This window comes from Mya arenaria, chromosome 17 (genome assembly GCF_026914265.1).
Source record: "Mya arenaria isolate MELC-2E11 chromosome 17, ASM2691426v1".
In the NCBI taxonomy this organism is placed as follows: Eukaryota; Metazoa; Mollusca; class Bivalvia; order Myida; family Myidae; genus Mya; species Mya arenaria.
Window position 1 is genome coordinate 4,777,815 of NC_069138.1, and position 24,681 is coordinate 4,802,495.

The 24,681-nt window shown below is 33.8% G+C and overlaps 1 protein-coding gene across 4 annotated transcripts in view; it reads left to right on the top strand.

Moving 5' to 3' along the window:
• The window catches only part of LOC128224677 (cytosolic phospholipase A2-like), a 43,046-nt gene extending 18,630 nt beyond the window's left edge, over positions 1 to 24,416 (top strand). For 2 of the 4 annotated variants that reach the window (XM_052934642.1, XM_052934643.1), the window contains 14 exons: positions 6,721 to 6,805; positions 11,354 to 11,500; positions 12,142 to 12,298; positions 12,474 to 12,606; positions 13,692 to 13,828; positions 14,782 to 15,007; positions 15,882 to 15,996; positions 16,405 to 16,542; positions 17,130 to 17,231; positions 18,556 to 18,894; positions 19,135 to 19,215; positions 21,616 to 21,800; positions 22,337 to 22,523; positions 22,704 to 24,416. In XM_052934642.1, coding sequence (XP_052790602.1) covers positions 6,721 to 6,805; positions 11,354 to 11,500; positions 12,142 to 12,298; positions 12,474 to 12,606; positions 13,692 to 13,828; positions 14,782 to 15,007; positions 15,882 to 15,996; positions 16,405 to 16,542; positions 17,130 to 17,231; positions 18,556 to 18,894; positions 19,135 to 19,215; positions 21,616 to 21,800; positions 22,337 to 22,523; positions 22,704 to 23,041 — 2,370 coding nt within the window. In that variant the 3' untranslated portion in view covers positions 23,042 to 24,416. Of the gene's footprint in view, positions 1 to 5,434; positions 6,090 to 6,720; positions 6,806 to 11,353; positions 11,501 to 12,141; positions 12,299 to 12,473; positions 12,607 to 13,691; positions 13,829 to 14,781; positions 15,008 to 15,881; positions 15,997 to 16,404; positions 16,543 to 17,129; positions 17,232 to 18,555; positions 18,895 to 19,134; positions 19,216 to 19,414; positions 19,630 to 21,615; positions 21,801 to 22,336; positions 22,524 to 22,703 lie in introns of those variants that run through there. The other 2 variants (XM_052934641.1, XM_052934644.1) reach the window with 2 other exon arrangements.
• Positions 24,417 to 24,681: the final 265 nt, after the last annotated feature.

Below are 24,681 nucleotides of genomic sequence, written 5' to 3' on the forward strand. Positions count from 1 at the left end.
TAAAGCTGCACTCTCACAGACTGACCATTTTAACAACTTTTTGTCTTGGAAAGAGCAAATTTTTGCATATATATCTGCAAACCAATGATATAAGATTGCTGACAAAAAATCAGATCGTAGATTTTCATATTTCCCTTCGAAAAGTAATGTTTAATGGCTTAAACTGTTACTAACGGTTTAAGAAAAATGCATAAATTTTCAATTTTTGAACTTATATATAAAAATCTGCGATCTGATTATTTGTCAGCAGTCTTATATAACTGGTTTCCCTGGATTTTCGCAAAAATTGGCTCATTCCAAGACAAAAAATAAAAAAAGTTGTCAAAACGTTCAATCTGTGAGAGTGCAGAGTTCCAAATGAGATTTTCCCATACTAAAAACAAGAGGGCCATGATGGCCCTAAATCGCTCACCTGAGTAAAAGAGTTTAACCTTTGTTATTAATATAGCTTGTTTCTCAAAGAATATTGAACAAGAGCTGTCAAAGTATGTGACAAATGCCCCCCAATGTGACATTGATCTATGAACAAGTACATAAAAAGTTGATCTTGCCTTTATGTGTCAAATACATATTGCAAGTTATATTAAATTGCCTCTGAGCATAGAAAAAAACAACAATCATACTAAATGACAGCCAACACTCTTTCTGTCCTCATATTCAGCATTCCATTGTGAATAAACACTTAGTGTATCTTTCACCTTAGAGGTAGGGACATGGGTCTTGCACACGACACGTTGTCTTGGTATGTCGAAAACATATGGCAAGTCATTTTAAAATCTGTCCATATAAGAGTAAGTCACAGCGCGGACACGACAGCCTATATTTTCCTTCAGGTTGCCATGGCAACCAGAGTTCTGCATGGAATTAATTTTTTGAACAATTTTGAAAGCACCAACCAAGGATCATTCCTATGAAGTTTCATCAAAATTGTCCAAGCGGTTTAGGAGAAGAAGATCATTGTAACCAATTGTTGACACTTTTCCTTTAGGTTGCCATGTCAACCAGAGTTTTACATGGAATTAATTTCTTTGAACAATTTTGAAAAAGCACCAACCAATGATCATTCCTATGAAGTTTCATCAAAATTGTCAAAGCGGTTTAGGAGAAGAAGATGATTATAACCAATTGTTGACATTTTCCTTTAGGTTGCCATGGCAACCGGGCCAAACAAAATTATGTGAACAAATTTAAGAGAGGTCCATGCAAGGACACTTCAAACCAAATTTGCTGAAGATCTATCAAGGGGTTCATGCGAAGAAAATGTTAAGTTTTTTTACTAATTTTAGCTCTGGTGGCCCTTAAAAGGGGCCAAACAAAATTATTTGAAAAGACCTGACAGAGGCCCATGCTAGGATGCTTCAGACTTGAAGATCCATCAAGCAGTTAATAAGATCAAGTTGTTTAAAGGTTTTTCTATTTTTTGCTATGGTGACCCCTAAAAGGGGCCAAACAAAACCATTTGAACAAAGTTGAGAGAGGACCATGTAAGGATGCTACATATCAAGTATGGAGTCATTCTGACCTTTACTTTCAGAGGAAAAGATGTTTAAGTGACAAGACAATGTAAAAACAAATGACCCCTGAGCAAGGCCAATTTGACCCCGGGACAATAATTTGAATACCTTTGGTGTAGGTCCACTAGGTAACACTATATACCAAATATGAAAGCTCTAGGTCTTATATTTTGGAGAAGAGGATTTTTTAAAGTTTTATTATATAAAACTATATAAAAATATTGAAAACCTAAGCCTATGAACACGGGGCGTGGCCAATTTTGACCCCAGGGCTAAAGTTTGAACAATCTTAATAGTGGTCCGATAAACAATGCTTCATACCAAATATCTAAGGCCTTCGCCTTTTGGTTTCGGAGAAGAAGATTTTATAAGTTTTCATCATATACATATATAAGGAAACCCATGACCGCCCGGGTGGGGCCATTTTTTGACCCCAGGGCCATTTTTTTGACCCCAGGGCCAAAGATTGAACAATATTGGTACAAGTCAACTAGATGATATATCATGCCAAATATCTAAGCTCTTGTCACTACTTGATTTTACGTGTGTATCTATATATGTATATTTGTTATTAATTGTTGTATGTGGCCCATATTGAAAATTGGTATGTGTACTAAATATGTTATCCAGTTTAAATTAAGACGTTACTTGTCTTTGTGAGTTCGGAGAAGATTTTTTAAGTTTTCACTTTAACACATATAGAGAAAACCCATCAGCCCCGGGGTGTGGCCAATTTTGACCCCAGGGCCATAATTTGAACAAACTTGGTAGAGGTCCACTAGACGATGAATCATGCCAAATATCTAAGCTCTAAGCCACGTAAGTTCAGAGGAGATGATTTTTGAAGTTTTCACTATAAACATATAGAGAAAACCCATGACCCCCGAAGGGGGTGGGGCCAATTTTGACCCCAAGGCCATAATTTGAACAATATTTGTAGAGGTCCACTAGACGATGAATCATGCCAAATATCTAAGCTCTAGTCCAAGTAAGTTTAGAGGAGAAGATTTTTGAAGTTTTAACTATAAACATATAGAGAATACCCTAACCCCCCTGGGCGGGGCCAATTTTGACCCCAAGGCCATAATTTGAACAATCTTTGTAGAGGTCCACTAGACGATGAATCAAGCGAAATATCTAAGCTCTAAGCAACGTAAGTTCAGAGAAGATTTTTGATTTTTTTTAATATAAACATATAGAGAAAACCCATGACCACCCAGGGGCGTGGCCAATTTTGACCACAGGGCCATAATTTGAACAATCTTTGTAGAGGTCCACTAGACGATGAATCATGCCAAATATCTAAGCTCTAGTCCAAGTAAGTTAAGAGGAGAAGATTTTTGAAGTTTTAACTATAAACATATCAAGTATACCCATGACCCCCCGGGGCGGGGCCAATTTTGACACCAAGGCCATAATTTGAACAATCTTTGTAGAGGTCCACTTGACGATGAATCATGCCAAATATCTAAGCTCTAGTCCAAGTAAGTTCAAAGGAGAAGATTTTTGAAGTTTTCACTATAAACATATAGAGAATAACCTAACCCCCCGGGGCGGGGCCAATTTTGACCCCAAGGCCATAATTTGAACAATCTTTGTAGAGGTCCACTAGACGATGAATCATGCCAAATATCTAAGCTCTAGTCCAAGTAAGTTAAGAGGAGAAGATTTTTGAAGTTTTAACTATAAACATATCAAGTATACCCATGACCCCCCGGGGCGGGGCCAATTTTGACACCAAGGCCATAATTTGAACAAACTTTGTAGAGGTCCAGTAGACGATGAATCATGCCAAATATCTAAGCTCTAGTCCAAGTAAGTTCAAAGGAGAAGATTTTTGAAGTTTTCACTACAAACATATAGAGAAAACCCATGACCCCCCGGGGCGGAGCCAATTTTGACCCCAAGGCCATAATTTGAACAATCTTTGTAAAGGTCCACTAGACGATGAATCATGCCAAATATCTAAGCTCTAGTCTAAGTAAGTCTAGAGGAGAAGATTTTTGAAGTTTTAACTATAAACATATAGAGCATACCCATGACCCCCCAGGGCGGGGCCAATTTTGACCCCAGGGCCATAATTTGAACAAACTTTGTAGAGGTCCACTAGACGATGAATCATGACAAATATCTAAGCTCTAGGCCAAGTAAGTTCAGAGGAGAAGATTTTTTAATTTTTCACTATAAACATTTGGAAAAAACCCATGACCCCCTGGGGCGGGGCAAATTTTGACCCAAGGGCCATCATTTGAACAAACTTTGTAGAGGACCATTTGGTGATCCTACCTACCATATATCAACGGCCTAAGCCTTGTGGTTTGGGAGAAGAAGATTTTTAAAGTTTTTCCTTTCCATTGCCATGGCAACCAGAGTTATGCATGGAATTCAATTCTTTGAACAATTTTCAAAGGGGACCACCCAAGGAACATTCCTCTGAAGTTTGGATGAAATTGGCTAAGCGGTTTATGAGGAGATGTCGTTTAAAGTAAAAGTTTACGGACGGACGACGGACGGACGACGGACGGACGACGGACGCCGGACAAATTGTGATCACAAAAGCTCACCTTGTCACTATGTGACAGGTGAGCTAAAAAATGGGATTTCCAAACTTTTTTTCAGAGAAAATCATTAATGCACTGTAGCGTATTTGAACAATTTCCCCCTATTTTACTTCAAAAAGTATTCTCAATAAATACCAAAGTTTATAATATAAACATTAAGAAATGTTTGAATCCTATTTTTAACCATAAATACACATTGGTCTTTTATAATCGCCATGGGCAACAGAGTAATGATTTGTTAACCTCAGATTTTATCAGGAAATAGATGTTTCTGTTCATCCTAGAAAACATCTAAACCTTTATTTATAATTCATAAAGGTCTAGAACCGTCCAGACTGTCTTTAAACATCAATTTATTGTTTGCTTTTCATCCCACATTTTGATTTAAAATGCTTTAAAAGGACTAGAGAAAAGATGATAAAATTGCAAGAATTTTTTTTTTGTAAAAAACTTATATAAAATTGATATCGTTGGGTACAAAGCATTGAATCTTACTTACTGATTGTATCACATAGCTTACGAGACATAAATCTTTTGCAGTTTTTTTTCCAATTTGGAATTTACTGGATCTGTTTACCATGTAAATACCAGTAAATTTAAAAATAGCGCCGGTGGTTCGATCCCCATCAATGGTACCTTTTCATGACATCTCAAAATGAACACCAGTACTGGTTTCTGCCCAGAACACAATACCATCTCTGGAGTGACTATGTATTAAAGATTTTCTTCCTGGCAGCGTCATGTGGTCTGCGGCATGAAAAACACATAATCTTAGCTTAAGTTTTTTTGGCCTTTCTTTTGCAAGTTACTGAGTGCTATTCACAGGAAAACAACCTTTACAAGTTACATAGCAATCAATCAAACACACCAACTTACCATTCAGTTGCTAATGAATTAAAACATATGATTTATTTTTGACAAATGAGTTAAATTGGAATTAATTAATAAAAAATAAATTAAAAAGTGCCCAGCTGTGAATGAATAATAAAATCAATCATTTGTGAAAGGACGCGTTGCTATATATATAAGATGAAAACATAAGTGACTTCTAATGTAAACAAAATTTATATCTTTAAAGATAACGTCGAAAGCTTTTCAAAAATTGTGTCATATTTTATATTACATATGAAATATATTCATAAAATAAATTGCCGTGTCATAAATTATAGAAAGTGGATAAATACTCATTTTGGATGCTTGAAGAATTATCACAGACATCAATGATTGATAAAAAATAGGTAAAAGGTGATGATTTCTCGCTCGGGTGTAGCGTATGGCTAGTGAACTGAAAGGAATATAACTAAAAGTTTGTAAACTATACATTTACAGTATGGGATCAAGGCATTCGCGGATTAAATAAACTTTGATCAGATTTATACACAACTTTAAAAGTGGATTATAAATGAGATCATCAACAATAGTGATTATGACAACAAAATATACACAGACATATTTTGACAACTAAAAAGATATTTTAAATAAAATGTGCACAAGATATCAATATAAATGATTTTTTTACAAATGCAACTTTTTTTATGGCAGATATATATATTTAAGTGAATATTTTTTTCAAAAGCCGTACAGTTGGAGAATTCTTACAAAAGTAGCTGTTTTACCCATGTGAATATTTCACTTAAGAGAAAAGAACGTGAGAAGAAGTTCTCTGAAAAGCCAGAGTTGGAGAATTTCTTGCAAAAGTGACTGTTTAACGCAAGGGAATAAATTTTGAGAAGAGAAAATAAGTTAAAATATTCTTTCAACTGAGCTGTAATATTAAAGAAATTCTCAAAACAGTGGCTTTTTAAGTTTACTTAAGTAAATATTTTACTAATAAGTGAGGAAAAAGTGAAACAAATAATTTCATAAGCTGTACTGCGTGTTGAATCTTACCTAAGTTACAATGTATCAGGACTGTATATGTCACTGTAAAAGTGGGAATGATCCGGAGTTGGACTACTTTCGAAAGCAAGAATGTAGTTCCAAGCATCGAGACTCACTAACAACCCTTTATAATGTAAGTGAACTTATTGAAGCTAACAGTACTATTTGACATGATATTTAAACTGATATTTCCACATTTTTTGACAAAATATTTTACCTGTCCAACTCAATTTAACCAACCTTGTCTCAGACAGTTTTTGCGAAGTCTACATTTTTGTTTTTTTTATTTATTTTTCTTTCCTACATTGTAGGAGCAGATTTATACATAGAAGGGATTTTTCACAGAGCCAGGCCTGGTTTTGATAAGAAATCTTTGTTGTAAACATTACACTGATTAAGTGCTCGAGTTCAACTGTAAAGTTAGGGGCAGAAGTTATGTGATGAATGTCGGCCTTACAATATTTTCTTGAAACCAGCTTTCTCACAAAGCGGAGTTACGTCTGGAAAGTTGTGATCTTAATTGAAACAGGGCCCAGTACTGGGTATTGAGCCCACTACCTCTTAGCCAAAAGATGGAATCTTATATCGCTAGACAACTCTCACACAAGTGGGTATCGAACTCACTTCCTCTTAGGCGAGAGGCTGACTATAATACCACTAGACACTCTCACATTGGTGGGTATCGAAGCCACTACCTCTTGTTTGAGAGGCGGACTATAAATACCACTTAAGACAACTCTCACGCTCCAGAATATATATTTCAGGTGGATCACCAGCCATGTATGCTATTTTACTGCATGATAGTGAAGGGGTACAACATAACGAAGGGATCTGCCCTGCAAAACTGGAGTAAGTACTTTCTTTTTAATTTAAAAAAAATAAATAATAGGGAAATAACCATGTTGTTTTGAGAAATTTGGTCATCTTTATATGAATGCGTTGCATTTTTCCAATCGCTAATTTTTACATTAGAGCTCTTGGGCAGTGATTTTGAACAATCTCCAGTCAGAGATCAGACTCAAAGCTGCACTCACACATATTTACCACTTTTCCAACTTCTTTATTTTTTTGTCTTGGAATGAGAATTTTTTTTGAGTAAATATCTGCAAACCAGTGATGAAAGACTGCTGACAAAAGATCACATGGCAGATGTTTATATTTCAATTCCAAATTTAATGTTTTTTTAATGGCTTAAACCGTTACTAAGGGTTTAAGAAAAATGCATAAAACATCAATTTCAAAAAGGTTTATAATTATTTTTTTTTACCAGTGATGGGTTTAATCCATGAGAATGTCCTATTAGTTCCTTTTAATAACACGGATCATTGCATTTAAACATACAAAAATATTTATGTAAGATCTGTTTTATTCCATTACATTTCTCACATAAATAATATATTATTTACCTTAAGGATAAAAATACACAATGAATACATGTATAGTTATGTAACAGACAGGATATTTAAATTGAATGACTATCCTTGTTCTTTTTAATAACATAGATCTTTACTATTTACAATAAAAAATCTATGTAACATAATAATACGCATGTTTTGACCTCGGGGATACGGTCATTTAAACACAGCGTTTGTGTATAAAATTCAAATTCAGGCCAAAAAAATACTGTGTTGAAGGCAACCCAACCCTAACCACAATTAATACAAATGTTTTAATAAATATACCAAAAAGGATGATTAAATGTCGAAAACAACGGTAATTATGAAGGTAACAGAGGTGAATTTGAAATAATGGTGGAGAAAACATGGTATTTCTACCTTATTAGACGATATCACAGTAAATCTTTTAGCACTCACCAATCATTTAATATTTTTAGGTGTTCAGCTATTAAATTACGCTGTAACAATTGTGTTAATAACTATGATTATTTTTTTCCATGAATGCATTATTTAGTAAGAAGTTAAAAGTTTATTATTAAAAATATATGTTTGTTTATAATACATAAGCATGTATTGATTTTATATAAGAGTGTCCCTTTAATCAAAATAACATTTGAAGCAATTCCATGTATAATTACTCATTTCACCAAAACTACCGGTATCCTAAATCTTTTTGTAAATCAGGTGAGGAAAATTTCAAGTAAAAAAAGTATGTCATCATAAGGATAAGTTTCAATTTAGGTATTTGTGGAATACTGCCCACAGGGTTTTTTTCTGGATTTTTAAACTCTATATTTAGAATACAACCTACATTTTCAGCCACAGAAATAGTTTAAGCCCGGAATTATAGTTATTCGGGTTTTCCCAGCCTAATCCTCCGGTACAAATAAAATTAAACCGTTGTTATATGCACACTTTACTTCGGAGACAATAGAGTCATTGGACTGTTACATGAATTTCAATAGCTCGATATTCACCTTTTATTTGTACCGGCATGGGAAAACCCAGTTAAGTTAATTCCGGCTATATATATTGCAAAAAGGCAATCATTAAGTACTAGGCTTTTAAATCATTAAGATTTTAGCAGAACTGTAGTTTAAAGGTCTGCCTATCATCAGGAACAAACTCCCTGCGTCAGATTTTGTCTTGACAATGTGTTAACGAATGAGGTAGTATTCTTAGACAGTTAGATGACCTGAAGTAACATTTAAATGATTAAGAAGGGCTCTTTTGCTACGCTCATTCCACCCATTCTTAATCATTAAAATGTTACTTCATGTCAACTTTTGTCACCCCTGTGAGTTACGATCTATTTGATATTTATAATAAATAAAGTATTACCTTTATATCACTTAAGAAATCTTGTCATTCATTGACACTTTAAAGTTGCACTCTTACAAATTGACAGTTTTGTCCTTTTTTATATTTTTTTTGACTCAGAAAAAGCTCATTTTGGCATCTGAGTGCCTTATCAATTCAGTCATATAAGATTATCTGGGGTGGGAGAAAACTCACAATTGAACAGATCTCAATTGTTTGATAAACTACCGAAAATTTCATTTTTCTTAAAGTGTTAAAAATCATCAATTTCCAAACATAAATATGAAAACTGTGATTTCCTCTCATGTCAGCAGTCTTTATAATATCACTGGTTTCGAGACATTTATGCAAAAATTAGCTCATTCCAAGACTAAAAATAAAAGAGTTGTCAAAACAATCAGTCTGTAAGAGTGCAGCTTTAAATCAAGCTAGAAAAAATACTTGTCTATGCCATTTCTCACTGTAGTTTATGGTCACATACTGAAACAAATTAAAGATGTAGGGCATATAAAAATCTTGACACATAAAAATACAACTTAAACCGCAGGTATGCAAGCATGTGTAACAATATATACTTGGAAGGGCTATTGTTTGTAACAATTTATACCTGATTTTTTTGGCATTTCAAGGTTATCATTAATACTTCAAAATGACTCTGGGTCAATTCATAAAGAATGGTTTAAACTTTCAACCACAAAAGTTAATAATTAGGACAATCTGTGTGGCTCATTTCTATAAATATTTGATTGTTAATTGTCATGGTTCGTTGGATATATACATACACTATTTCACTATCGTGACTTTAAACGATGTGAAACAAACCATGAAAATTAACTTACATTTTATAATGTGTAAACTCATTCACACGCCTTAAGATAAGCTTCAAAGGCTAACATTGGCTATTCAATTCAGATCATATTTCTTTTCTTTACTTATAGAAAAGAACATCACATAAAATGTTAAATTGAATGTAAATGCATTTAAATCTAAATAATTCAGATTAATGGCCCTAAAGAATTAAAAAGGCTGAGATTTTCTTGTGAGTGTAAAAGGTAAATTTATTGTAAGACATGTACCTTGAAAAAGCTAAATGTTTACTTTGAAAAACGCATTAACAAAAAAAGTTCACAGATCAAGTTTTGAATGCATCACATCATTGCATATATATAGATTTTTGTAAAGGTGACGAAATTAAATTCAAATTTATTGGTCCGTTACATTGCAAAGATCAGTTTAATGTTTACTTTACAATTGTAATTGTATTTAAGTAATTTAAAATGCACACTTTAATTTTCAAAATAAACAACAGCGCTGGGAAACAAGCGCCAAAGACATAACTCATTTATAATTACTTAAGTCAGAGTTATGGGCCTTTTTGTAGAGATGCGTTATATTTACATTCCCACTTGATTTTCGATCATTTTGCAAGAACCTGTGGACCTTTTGTAACCTCTATTATAGGCAGAGTTCCATAAGAAATATCAAAAATGATATTACCACAAAAATATAGTAATGAAAAGGTGAAAATATAAATTTAAGAATTGATTCTCATCTTTTGTGCGTTCATGCAATATGAACGCTCGGCTACGATTTTGCAATTTTTCCGAGAAGTGCATTAATTGATTTGAAACATCGTGGCCAAGGGTTGACACTGCTTGAATGCATGAACAATAAGAATCAATCCTTAAAGATGCACTCTTACTCCCAAATAAAATTTACCAGAATTAATACAATTGTTTTAATATACCAGAAAGGATGAATAAATGTCAAAAACAATGGTTCTTATGAAGGATACCGAGTTTAATTTTGAAAGAAAGGTGCAGAAAACACGGTATTTCTACCTAATGACACGACAATCGATAACTGTAAATCTTTTAGCATTCACCAATCATTTAATATTTTTTTCGTTTTCAGCTATTAAATACACGGTCACAATCTTGTTTTCAGTTATTATTATTTAGTAAGTAGTTAAAGGTTTATCACTTAAAATTAATTTTTGTCATACATGTGTATGTATCAATTTTAAATAAGAGTGTCACTTAATTGTCTCTGGCAACATGTGTCACTAGTTTCATGTGAATCTTACCGAACCTGGCCGAATCTTACAGACAAAGTAAATGCGACAAGTAAATTCACCCAAAATAACAACGACAACAGCGACACCCAGTGAAGGCTATGACAACACCTCTTCTTCCTATCGTCACAAAACAGACAAACAAAAAAGAAATTCATATAATTAAATATTGATTTTATGTCTGTGACATTTTTTTGTAAGTCTAAAAGCTGCACTCACACAGATTTGCCGTATTGACAACTTGGAATAAGCCATTTTTTGTGTAAATATCAGCTTAACAATGATGTAAGACTGCTGACATTTTTAGATTACCGGTAGATCACAGATTTTCATATTTCCATTCAAAAATTAATGTTTTATGGCTAGAAGCATTACTAACGGTTTAAGAAAAATGCATAAAACATCAATTTTTGAACTTAATTATGAAAATCTGTGATCTGTTTTTTGTCAGCAGTTTTATATCACTGGTTTCTTTGCATTTTCACATAAATTGGCTTGTTCCAAGACAAAAAATAAACAGGTTGTCAAAAGTTCAATCTCTGAGAGTGCAGCTTTAACCTTATCACATAAAAATATATAATCAAACTTTCGTTGACAACATTTCAGTGGACACACCAGACCCCTACGTAAAGGGAACAATAAGAACATCACCACACGGGGAGCAGCGGACACCAACAATCGATAACGAGGTCAACCCTGTCTGGAACCATATGTTCAAGTTTTACCTCGACCCACAGATTGATAATGAATTAGGTATGGAGACATAGAAGCAGACCTTATCCAAAAGCTCATTTGTTTAAGGCGACTAAAAATTAATTGCTAGATTAGACAAAATTTGGTTGAAAATCATATTGGCTTAAATAATGAATGCTTACAATTATAAATGAAAACATAGGGACCCATTTATCAACATTTAGCATGATAATTTTAACAAAGATTGTAAGATGTAAAAAAAATCAGATCAACTTTTAGCATTTAAATGTAACAAACTCAGAAAACATTTTCAAATTAATTTGGCCAAAATGTTCAACGAAACCAATTTTCATTGCAAATTTTGGGGACATGTTTCACTAATCCATACATGTGAACTCTGCCAGTGGAAGATAAAATCTACCGCTTTTAAGACCCTTCTACCGCCCCCGCCCTACCGCTGGCACGTCTAAATCTATCGCTTTTGAGAAAAAAAAAAAATCATTTAACGTCCAGTCATACGTCATAAAATTGTCATAATGTAACTGACAGACTCTGGTCACACATCTAAATTTATGTTACAGTTTTCTATCCTCATAGATTTGTCTGTTTTCTATCCTCTTAGATTTGTCTGTTTTCTATCCTCATAGATTTGTCTGTTAAATAACAGAATAAATATTATAGAAAATAAATGTGCTTTTCAGTGCTAGAACTCATGGATGCCAACTACACCATAGATGAACACTTGTGCACAGTGAAAATCAAGTTAAAAGACATTGCCTTATCGGAAAAGAGAATCTACCGGCGCTTACAGTTCAATGATACTTCAGAGGTCGATATTGAAATGTGGGCTGAGCATGAGTAAGTCTGACCATCAGAAAAAACAACAATTAGAATACAACCTACATTTTAATCTTAAGCCAAGGAAATTGCAGATAGGCAATCATTAAGTAACATAACTCTAACCAAACCATTTGTTTTATTTTGGCCTAAACATATCTGTATATAACTCATACATTCTGTACTTCTGTTATAGTGACAGCCCAAGACTTCGATACAGTCTTACCCTGTGTGAAGAGGAGAAACAGTTTGTTGATGATCGTCGTAGATGTGTGTTCAAGGCCATGAAGGAGATCCTAGGAGATGCTGCCCCTGCCAATGAAAATGAGGTAATATATATATATATTAATATATATATATATACACAATACAATCTTCATTTTATAAAAGCAGAAGCATTTTTTTTTACAAAATGTATACTTTGACTGTAAATGATGTGACCAACTCATGTTAAAATAAGTAAAAATGAAATGTTTGGTCTATGGCCAAGGTTGAAGTATTTGTATTTAGAATGACACTGACATCAGCGACACTAAGGATATCACATTATTTTTGAAAAAGGACAAGCTTAAATACAATATGATAGAAAATGTACCGTATTGCTAACTAAAAGAATAATTGATTGGCATTCATACTTTCCTATTTTACTTATTGGAATAACTGGAAATTGAATTCCTTCAAACCTGCTAAGAAAAATAAGAATTTTTAACGATAACAAATAACGAGTCACGTGTTTTTAACACTGTTCCCACGGTTGTTCCCTCATATCCATCTCAGACTTAAACAAAATTCCATCTCAGACTTAAAAAACGGCTGACAATACCGGATGGTTGGGAAACAAACACTGTTAACCAGCAATTTTGTCTAAAATTGTAATGCAGAATCTATGGCAGTTTTAAATACAAGGGGCGGCAACCGTAAATAAATGTTGCACATAACACCTTTACCCTTTCGAGCAGCAGACAACAATTCCATTTGAAAATTGCTCTTCAGAGTACTTCGGAAAAATTAAATCCGGGTCAACTCGGCCCAATTACCTTTTCAGCCTGGTCCAAATAAGCATAGTTACCAATTCGGCCTTTTATATTATTATCATTCTCATATGTACTGTACAACACAGAAATATGTGTTTACTCTATGTATCAGAGCGGTGATTGACTCTGACTGATCCTTTAAAGTACACAGCTTGTAATGCCATGTACAATAATGTGATGCCCGGTTATTACAGTAACCATAATATAATTGATGAATTTCACAGGAGTTCGTATTTTAATATTTGGCTGTAATAAATTTCATTATCAGTTGTGTGGCGCGGAGATGCAATTAATTATTTGGAAGGACCTCCTACTGAGAAGATTCTGTATCAAATGACCGAATATCTTCACTTTGAACTAATTAACATTCATTCTTTTAGGTGCCTACCATAGGAGTTTTAGGATCAGGAGGGGGATTTCGTGCAATGACAGCGTTTTCAGGGGTGATGAGCGCTCTGGTTGACACCAAAATATCTGACATGGTCATGTACAATGTTGGACTGTCGGGATCTGCCTGGTATGTATAAGTATTTTTAGTACAAATTGGCAATAATGATGACAAATCAGACTATTCTCTGTTTAAATTGTTTTCTGTCCGTATGTTTTTTTTTCCTTTTGGGATACATTTTGGTTCTTTCTTGCACTGAGAAGACAGGTAAATGTTCCCGGTTCCCAGGTGTTCTGTGTGAAAACGTTATTCAGGAAGAAACTTAATAATAATAGTGTCTTCTGTCCCTACCCCATATTTTATGGCAGTGAAAGCGAAAAGAAACGTTCTTTTTATTTAAAGTGACACTCTTATTCAAAATCAATACATACACATGTATAACAAAAACCAATTTTGACTGATAAACCTTTAACTACTTACTAAATAATGCATGTATGGAAAATATTAATAACTGATAACAAGATTGTAACCGTGTATTTAATAGAAGAAAGCGCAAAAATATTAAATGATATTTACTCTGATATACTATAGTCTCATAAGGTAGAAATACCGTGTTTTATGCTCATTTCTTTCAAATTAAACTCGGTATCCTTCATAAGAACCATTGTTTTCGACATTTATTCATCCTTTTTGGAATATTAAAACAATAAACTAATTGTGGTAAATCTTATTCGGGGGTAAGAGTGACTCTTTAATACCTAGGGAGATTTGTCGCTTAACATCAAATGCACTCATAGTATCATACCAATATCACATATGAATTAAATATGATGTATAGTCAACATAATTTTGTTCGTAACGCAATTATGATTTACAACTATTTATAGATATCATATGAAACATTCTGTTTAACTTATTCATTGATCTATCTTCTTTTTATATACCGCTATAACGGCGATCGAATTCAAAGCAAATTAAACTATATTTGGTTTGCATACATATGTTCAAATGACAAAGGAATACATGCATGATTTCGCATTGGAAGAAATATAACAAAATACACATCTTTCTTTATTCTTCAGGTATCTATCTACACTTTACTCTCACCCAGACTGGCCAGAAAAATCCCCAAAAGAGTTGCGTAAAGAGCTACGGGACAGCATAAACTCCAACTGGGTGTGGAAACTTTTTGATCCGTCTAGTATGTACCGCTACCTCAAAGTTGTGGCGATAAAACGCCAGCGAGGCCAACCCGTCAGCTTTACTGATTTGTTCGGTCACCTTGTTGGGGAAACGCTGCTGAAAAATGTAAGTAAATGTCTTCCACAATAATAAGATAGACGTTTGTAAGATACTTTTATGGAATACTGTAAGTGTGAGCATTTTTAACAATTGTCATGTAAAAGTGGAGCTGCATACTTACTTCTATATATGTAATATGCTTATTTCACTAGATGACGACAGAGTTGAAATAAAATGAATCTGTTCAATAAAAAGGTCCTGTAATCAAAAACTAAAACATAAACGCTGTTTAGATCCATAAAGCGATGGCCAAAACGACCTTGAACTAAAGACACAAAGGTAACAAAACACACCAGAAACACACATACACAAACACCACAAACAGACCAGACCATACACGCATCAAAATAGGTTTACTGATAAATTATGGGATTAACGCCTTAACGCCGTCAGTAAAACACGAGCTCACTGGAACACTGGGGGCTTAAACTAGTTTATACGGCCATTATCTTACACTTGTTCCAACATTTGTCAATATTCACAAAATTTAAAACATTTTAACCTTTTGAGGCTTTAAGATATACCGAAGAATTAGTATTTCATTTTTTTACTCTACTGATAAAAATCGTTGTGCTTTATTAAACCTTTTTCTAATGCAGTATGTGATTAGCAAGTGCTGGATGTTTAATCAATTGTTTAACACTTGAAATTGTAAGACATTTAACATGTTCTTTAACATGTTCTTTAACCAATCTTTTACTCTTTTTTGTTTCTTTCGCCTTGATACCAAACCATCCTACGAACATACATGTTTTAAGAAAACCATTGAATCAAACGTTAACACTTCTATTTTCCAGCGCTTTGATACCAAACAGTCTAACCAAAAGACAAATATTAAGAATACTCTGGAGTCAAACTTTTAATACCTTTATTTCTCCAGCGCCTTGATGCAAAACTGTCCGACCAACAGACAAAGATTAAAGGTGGACGTATCCCAATGCCAATGTACTCCTGCCTGCATGTCAAGAAACATGTTTCTGCGATGGTTTTCCATGGTAGGTAGATTGTTACTGACACGGGTGTGATTTAACCATAGACACATTGACTTCCTCGATTCTAATGGCTCCAGTGACTGTTAACTGGTTGTTTTGGATTGTTGCTTTTTTTGTTGTAAGTTTTGATACTCGAATTTGTCAGGAGATCCCTCATGGTGTTTCTGCTTTTGGTTTTCACGGCTTGTAGATTGTAACTGATGAACATAATTTATACACTATTTGTTCAAATCAAATGACTCAGAGTTCTTGACCTTTTTGCTGTGTAGTAAAGTTCACTGTCAAATATTTGAGAATACTGAGTGTACACGTACCCTAACAAGTTTTTATCTAAACCTTTCCTTTGTGTCATCATGAATACAAAACATACACATTGTACATACACATGCACAAAAAAATCTCGTCTTATAGAATGGATGGAGTTCAGCCCATACGAGATTGGAATGCCGAAGTATGGAACGTTTATGAGACCTGAGCTCTTTGGAAGCAAGTTTTTCATTGGCCATCTCGTCAAGGAATTCGACGAGCCACCACTTCATTTCCTGCAAGGTTGGACCTATATAATATTTTAATTGAAAATATTACTAATGTATTTCAAAATAAATTGTACATCTCATTTATGCTTTAACAATGGCAATAAATGGGCAGGTTGCTCAGAACTTTGTTAAAATTAACAAGTTTTTTAATGTCATCGTTATTTGATGTTTCTGAACTATATTTGATATGTATTGGACACATTGTCAAGTCATTTTCGGAAATAAGTATAAAAAAATAAATATACATAATTTTGATTCTTAAGAAAATAAAACAGCTAAGGTATTCATGAACAATTATAAGTATCGAAAGAAGTTACAAAAGTAGTTTCAACACCTACACAATATGAATTGAAATTTATCCTTGCAAGTGTCTCATTAAGGCTCATTCAATGCGCATCAAAGTTACCTTTCTGACTTCGTACCCTGCCCTTTTCAAATCCTGGTTTGAGCACTGCGAAAAACACACAGCACACAAAACAGTAAATACAAAAATACCACCCATGCATCGAAATATTTATTAACAGTAAAGCGATGTCTCTTTGGGACACTTAGACTGTATCTTACCATCACATCAGGACTTATATCTGTTTCGTCATCCAGGTATCTGGGGTAGTGCGTTCTGCATCCAGTTGAATCGACTCTTCAAGGATGACAAGAAAGTTGGAGAACTTGAAGCGCTCGAACAGGAAAGAGATGAACTAGGTAATTAAAATAGCTATTGACGAATAAAGTAGCTAAACATTGTCATACATTGTTATTGTCTTGATTAGGTCCATTGTTGGGAGCCGATTTGTGACGATCTCGGTTGGTGGGGTAGAGGGTGCTGTGTTGTCAAGTTCTGGAACCATTACCAAAAATTAATAAATAATTGAATTTTCACACCATTATAAAGCAACGCGCTTTAGATAACTTCCTGTTAGCAGTGTTTCATGCTTGTGTGGAAGTTTTAGTTATATATATATATATATATATATATATATATAAACGTTTTCGAACATTACATGTTGTCTAGATATTACTTACGAATCACAGGTATTAATACAACAGGCCCCAATATTAAAAATATACTCAAGTCGTTTCTAAATCGTTTTCTCAACTCGTTTTTTCACATAACACCGTGGCATAATTTAAAATTTCTTTTGTTTTTCTCTTTTTCCCTCTTCTACTTTGTGATGAAAAAAAACAGCTTCTAAAGCATAAAATGAACTTGAGTTATAACTTAAAAATAAAAATAAATTAGACTCATGTACAATGTCTGATCATGAAATATTTTATATAAAATATTGGCAATTTTTATCAACAAAAAAATATGCGAGTAAAACATACAATGTTGAATCATGCCATGCAATTACGTAGTAAAATGAGTTGAGATTAAGATTAAGATATGCCTATCGTATTTTCGAATATAACATCCACTTAAAAATCGCCGGTACGTTGAGATTACCTGGCACCACCATTTGTTTACGTGGTCGGTAACGTTATTTTTTTTCTCAATTATTTTTCACATAGATATATATATATCAGTACAGTTTTAAATTCTCAACATATACAACATATCTATGTATTTTGATAGGATATACATATATTCAGAAACAATAATGCTCTCACACATGCAAACGTACAAACACTCGCTCCCACACGCACACACACGCACGCACACATACACATTGCATACACACCCGATCGTATGATGTTTATACTATTGGTGTCCCCTGTATTTGATTCCATTAATGTTTTTTTTTTTTGTTTTTTAAGTCTAAGATTTCTTTGTATGGCTAATTGTGTCTTTTATTATTGAATTATATTGTATGTTTAAGTACTTCCCATTTTTTGTTGTGGGTTTCAAGTTTGTCATTGTTCAACGCAATTTGTTCTTCTATTTTAATCCTTAATCTCAAATACGTCAAGTATGCATCAAAGGATAGTGTTCTATTATTATACTTGGTTGAATGTATATAAAATTTCATAAGAATAATAAGCAAGTTGCATATGTTGTTGTATTGTTAACGGTAACGTTATTTTACAGAACGGGAGTTGACGGAGGAAATGTCGTCACAAGATGATGAATCAAGCGACACGAGTGATAGCGAAAGTGACGGCGATAAAGAAAACAGTACCAAAAAACCAAAGTCATTTGAACGTAAAGGTTCAAATGCTTCGACCACCAGCAACGGTTCTAAAAAGCGTGGCTTCTTTACTTCTATGTTTGGAAGCATTCTGGAAAAATATCCGTTGCTGAAGACGATTGATGGCCGAGCTGCAACAGTGCACAACTTTATGAGGGGGTTATCCCTATACAAGGCCTACCCATTTTCACCCTTTACCTCCCTTGACGGGAAAAGGAAAGACGATGACAAATTGAACGGTATGCAATTTTACTGGACATTGTAATTTATTTCACAGGCCGTATTGTCATATAATATCATGCAAATTCTAAGATGAATGTACTATCTTTTTTTTATCTCAGTATCTCTTTATGTATGATATTTGCCTGTTTTAAGGTTTATCATAATTAGGGAAACACGTATTGTAAATGTTTATACAAATCTATGATATGTCTGTATTTTATCTACCTACTTGTTCAAATATATTGCTTTGTTTTTAGCTTCAAGTTACTTCAGTGCACGGCTTAAAGCAATGTCACCAAAGAAAAAGACTCCAGGAACAATTGAAGAAACATTTGAAGGTTTGTAACTTAAAGTTATGAATCAAGCACGTTTTTAACTGTTTGCTAGGAAATAGGTTCGCATGAGTTTTAACCAAAGTTGGCTTACTCGTAAGAAATCTGCCCCTGCAAATGTCATTGAAGGAATCGTGCTGCATGAATATGTAGTAAAATATTTAGTCAAATATTATAATTAGTCATGAATTAAACGCATTTGTAGAGGCCTTAAAACCAATCCCAGAATGCAGTGGTACACATGAAGAAGAATATTTCCCACACGAGCTTGCAAGAGCACTGGTCAATCACCAAAGACATGACCGCCAATCAGCATGTTCAACGTCCTCCAGTCCAGGTAGATTTGGAACAACCCCGGATGACTGCTGTTTCCCCTATAATCGTTCAATGTCTTCTTTGCTATAAACCATTTAAATGGTTCTTAATGTAATATCCTTATTCCCATATTTAACCTTTCCATGTCTACTTTGATGTAAATCAAACGGTATCTGTTTGGTGAATTACCACGATGTCTGTTGACATATTTAATATGTTCATGTCTTCTGTGATATTAAACAAAGGCTATATTTGTGATGGATTTCCTTGATGTCTGTTAATTCCCTGATTTAACACTTCCATGCCTTCCTTGATGGAAATCAAACGGTATCTATGTGGTGGATTTCCACGATGTCTGTTGATTCCAACATAAAACACGTCCGTGCTTTCCTAGATGTTAATCACAGGCTATCTTTGTGATGGATTTCCTTGGTGTCCATTTAACGTCTTCTTTGATGGGAGTTAAATGGTACCCCTGTGATTGACTTCAACGATGTCTGTTGATTCCCAATTTAACATTTCCATGTTAACTTTACTGTCAACCTGAGAGTATCCCTATTATTGTTCTCCATGATGTCTATTGATCTCCGTTCTTTTGAACATTTCCATGTGTTCGTGTCTGCAAAAGTGTTTAGCCGACACTGTTGGGCCCCCACGAGATCTATTATTCTGATATGTAACCTTTCATTGCCAAGAATAGATCTACAGACGACAGTGTTGGACCCCCATGATATCTGTTATTCCCATACGTAGCCTTTCAGTTCTTCAAGAACAGTTCTACCGACAGTGTTAGACCCCTCACAGACCAACACACCCACACACCCGGATATCTGTTATTCCCATATTAATCATTTCATTGCTTCAGGAACAGTGCAACCTACAGTGTTCTACCCCCACGATATATGTTATTCCCATACTTACATTCCATTGCTGCAAACACAGTTCTCCAGACAGTGTTGGACCCCGAAGTCATATATGTTATTCCCAAGTTTAACTTTTTAATACTTCAAGAACAGTTTTACTGACAGTGCTGGAATTCCACGATACATTTTCTTTTCATGTTTATCCTGTCATTGCCTCAAGTCAGGCAGGCGTTACTTAATTCCTTCACGTACACTATGTATACCTTTTTTCACTACAACACCTTAATCATACAACACTAACAACTCTGTAACCCAAAATGTAGCATATAATTATATATAATAATCAATATTTTGTCAAGTTGTTGTAAATGTAATCAAAATTATATTTTTGCACGTAGGACACGGCTAGTTTGAACTGTCAAATTACATTTTCAATCGAATTAGTTCCCTTCAGATATGTTTAACTACTATAGTTATATCATTTTTGATTCGGAACTCCTCGGCCATTTTCCATCGAAATCATCTTTGGGTGTATATGGACGGTTTACAAGTAGATCGCGTTGTATTTTAATAAAGCAGATTAACTTAATGACTTTACTCTTGGGAATCTTTATAAATAATGCAATGATACACTTCCTTTGCAATTAATTTAATCTTAGATATATTAAATCTACGTTTAAACACTAACAATCATTAATATTATTATTTAAATTCTTACGAACTACTTCGGCAACTGATTTTCTAGCATACATCCGTGTATGTTTTCGACCGAAAATGGTCGATGAGTTCCCAATGATTATTTTTCTGACAATTTAGTGCCCTACTCTGTTAAAGATACTCGCCCAAGTTTAAGTCAGGCATCTAAAATATCATTTTCGTGTAAAAAGCTTCAGTAAATCATTTTCAATAATGTTCTAGAATTCTTACATTATAATATATATTTGAAAGTGACCAACCAAAACACCTTCAGGGTTGTCGGTAAAGAAAGTGCTCACATCTTTATAATAGTGGAAACACCTATGTATGTGGAAAGCCAATATAGTAACAAAAACAAGCTGATTTTTCTTTCTAAATAATTCAAAGATTATGTTTGGCGTGAGAAAGAATTATGCCAGAAATGAGCTACTTCCAAATTCATTTGCAATACACACACATGTATCTTTAATGCATTACTTGAAGACAGTTATGTCGAAGAACAGAGTGTTATAAAGCCATTTATCAAATTCAGGTCAAGACCAGTTTGACGGGATATTTGAGATGTATCCTACCTCTATCAAGAAACTGTATGTCGTCGATGGAGGCCTTTCATTCAACTCCCCTTATCCGCTCCTATTACGGCCCCAAAGAGGGGTTGACATCATCCTGTCGTTTGATTTCAGCGCTCGCAAATCGGATACTACTCCACCGTTCAAGGTAAAAGACTGCGCGTCTTCTAGAGTTCTTTTTTATTTTCATCTTTCTCTCTAACGACATTTACATTGAAAGTGACACTCTTATTTATAAACAATACAAACACATGTATAACAATCATCAATTTTGACTGATAAATCTTTAATTACTTACTAAATAATGCATTTTTGGAAAATATTATATACTGATAATAAGATTGTAACCGTGTATTTAATAGCAGAAAGCGCAAAAATATTAAATGATTGGTGAATACTAAAAGATTTATAGTGGTCTACCATAGTCTCATAAGGTAGAAATACCGAGTTTTATGCTCATTTTTTTTTCAAACTAAACTTGGTTTCCTTCTTAAGAACCATTCTTTTCGACATTTATTAATCCTTTTTGGAATATTGAAACAATGTTTTTAATTGTGGTAAACCTTATTTGGGACTAATATTGCATCTTAAATGACTAACATTACATTTACATATTATAACATCTCATTCCTGTTTTATGATGATATTAACTGACTGAAAAATTCCATATGTTTTTTGTTACAGGAACTGTTGCTTGCCGCGGAATGGGCGTCACTCAATAATGTGCCATTTCCCAAGATTGACCCCTCAGTGGTGGACAGGGAAGGGTTAAAGGAATGTTATGTGTTCGAAAACAAACACGACCCTCGATGTCCGATAGTTATGCACTTTGTCCTCGTCAACATTACATTTAGAGATTACATCAAGCCAGGTTGGTTTGTATTTCTATTTTTTCAGATACCAATGAAATCGTGTTCTATTATTTGTTTACAAAATTGCCATCCGTAAAAACGCATGCGTCTGTAAAAAATACTGCGTAAATTGGTGTTTTCGTACTCGACCAATGAATTGGTGATCGAAAGTTAACGTACCAACACTTATTCCCTTTCAGGAGTTAGACGACGCACGGCAGAAGAGCGGGAATATGCAGACTTTGACATATTTGATGACCCTAACAAACCATACTCTACGTTCAACTTCAAATACTCCAACAAGGCATTTGACAGATTATCCGATCTGACGGAGTTCAACACATGTCTCTGCAAGGACCTTATCTTAGAGAAAATCAAAGAGTGTGTAAAACGTGTTCATCAGTACCATACGGTCAAACAAAGGCCGATCATGCTGAAAGACATTAAGAAACTTCGACTACAAAGATCAAAGGAAAAACAGCTGGAACTTTTTGTGAAATCATTCGACCAAGACGATGGTGATTTCCCCCTAACATAATATTGCGATTTCATATTCAGTCTCATATTATGCATTCATTTCATATAAAGGTGTCTGTGTGTGTGTGTGCGTGCGTGCGTGCGTGCTTGCGTGCGTGGGTTTGTGTTCATCAACGCATATGCCAGAATAGGTCCAAGAATAGTCATCCTTTCTTGTCCGAGTCCGAGTATGGGCATCCTCTTATGTCAATAGTAGGTCATAGTATGGTCATCTTATCATGTCAGAGTAGGTGCGAGAATGCTTATTCCATCTACTTTAATGTTTTTAATTGGAGCATACCATACCACTTGTAACATGGCCAAGCAGTAACTCACAATATGTAACACACTATGTTAAACTTGACGTATTATTATTGTTATTCAATTATGTTGCTATACACGATTCGTTCCCTATAAAGTTTCATGTGTAAATATCCAATTTATTTATTCATTTATTCATCTGTTTGTTACCTTGTTTGTTTGTTTCCATTTTTATTTGTTTATTCTTTATATTTATATTTATGTGTAAATCTATTATTTATTTATTTATCTATTTATTTATTTATTATTTATTTATTTATTTATTTATTTATTTATTTATTTATTTATTTATTTATTTATTTATTTATTTATTTATTTATTTATTCATTCATTCATTCATTCATTCATTCATTCATTCATTCATTCATTCATTCATTCATTCATTCATTCATTCATTCATTCATTTATTTACTTATAAATCTATTTACTTATTTCTTTCTTTATTTTATTTTCTTCTTCATTTTGTGTTATGTTTACCGTTTTTTCTTCACATAATTGAAAATATTTGTACATACATTTTTGCCACCTAAATAAAGTCTACCAGTCAGGTTGTAATACTTACATTTGTCATAGGAATGCTAACGTTTCTTGCAATGCAAACATTCAGCATGGGTTCGTGATAATCGACATGAAAAGGAACGTTCATTGAACTCTAAGACGAATACAACAAACAAGCTGATTGCAGCAAACCCTCGGCCAATATTCACAAAGCTCCTGAGTCTGAATTTGAGACTCAGAAAAGCAAAAAACATTAAAATTTGTCGCATAAATGCTTTAACTTGATGTACTTATTACAAGTTCTATGTTTTACAATCAAACAGACATCTTTTGTAAAACAAAATTGAAATATCATAGATATAATGATTATATCATAGATACAAATACGATTTAATTTTTTGAGCCTGAATCTCAAACACAGACTTCAGTGACTACAGATCCTGGATCTGAGCTACATGATTATAAAATGTTAAAAACGCCCACACATGTGTTATTATGATAATGCAATACCTCAATATGAAATATATTTACAACTGAACACAAACTTGTAATGCCAAGAGAAAATAAAGAAAATGGAAGCAAAAATGTTACAGCGTTCGTCTTCTTTCTTTTCACAAAGATATGACAGCGAAAACCTTTACTTAAAAGGGCAAAAGGATGCCAATGCATCCGCCTACTGACCCAATCGGAACTCCTCGGCCATTTTCCATCGAAATCATTCTTTGATGTATGCCGGTTCATCAGAAGAAGTGGTTCATTAAATGTTAAATAAAAGTATTTATTAATTGAAGTGTTTTAACGTGTATTTGGAATTACTCAGTTTAAATTGATTGCCAGCGAAGT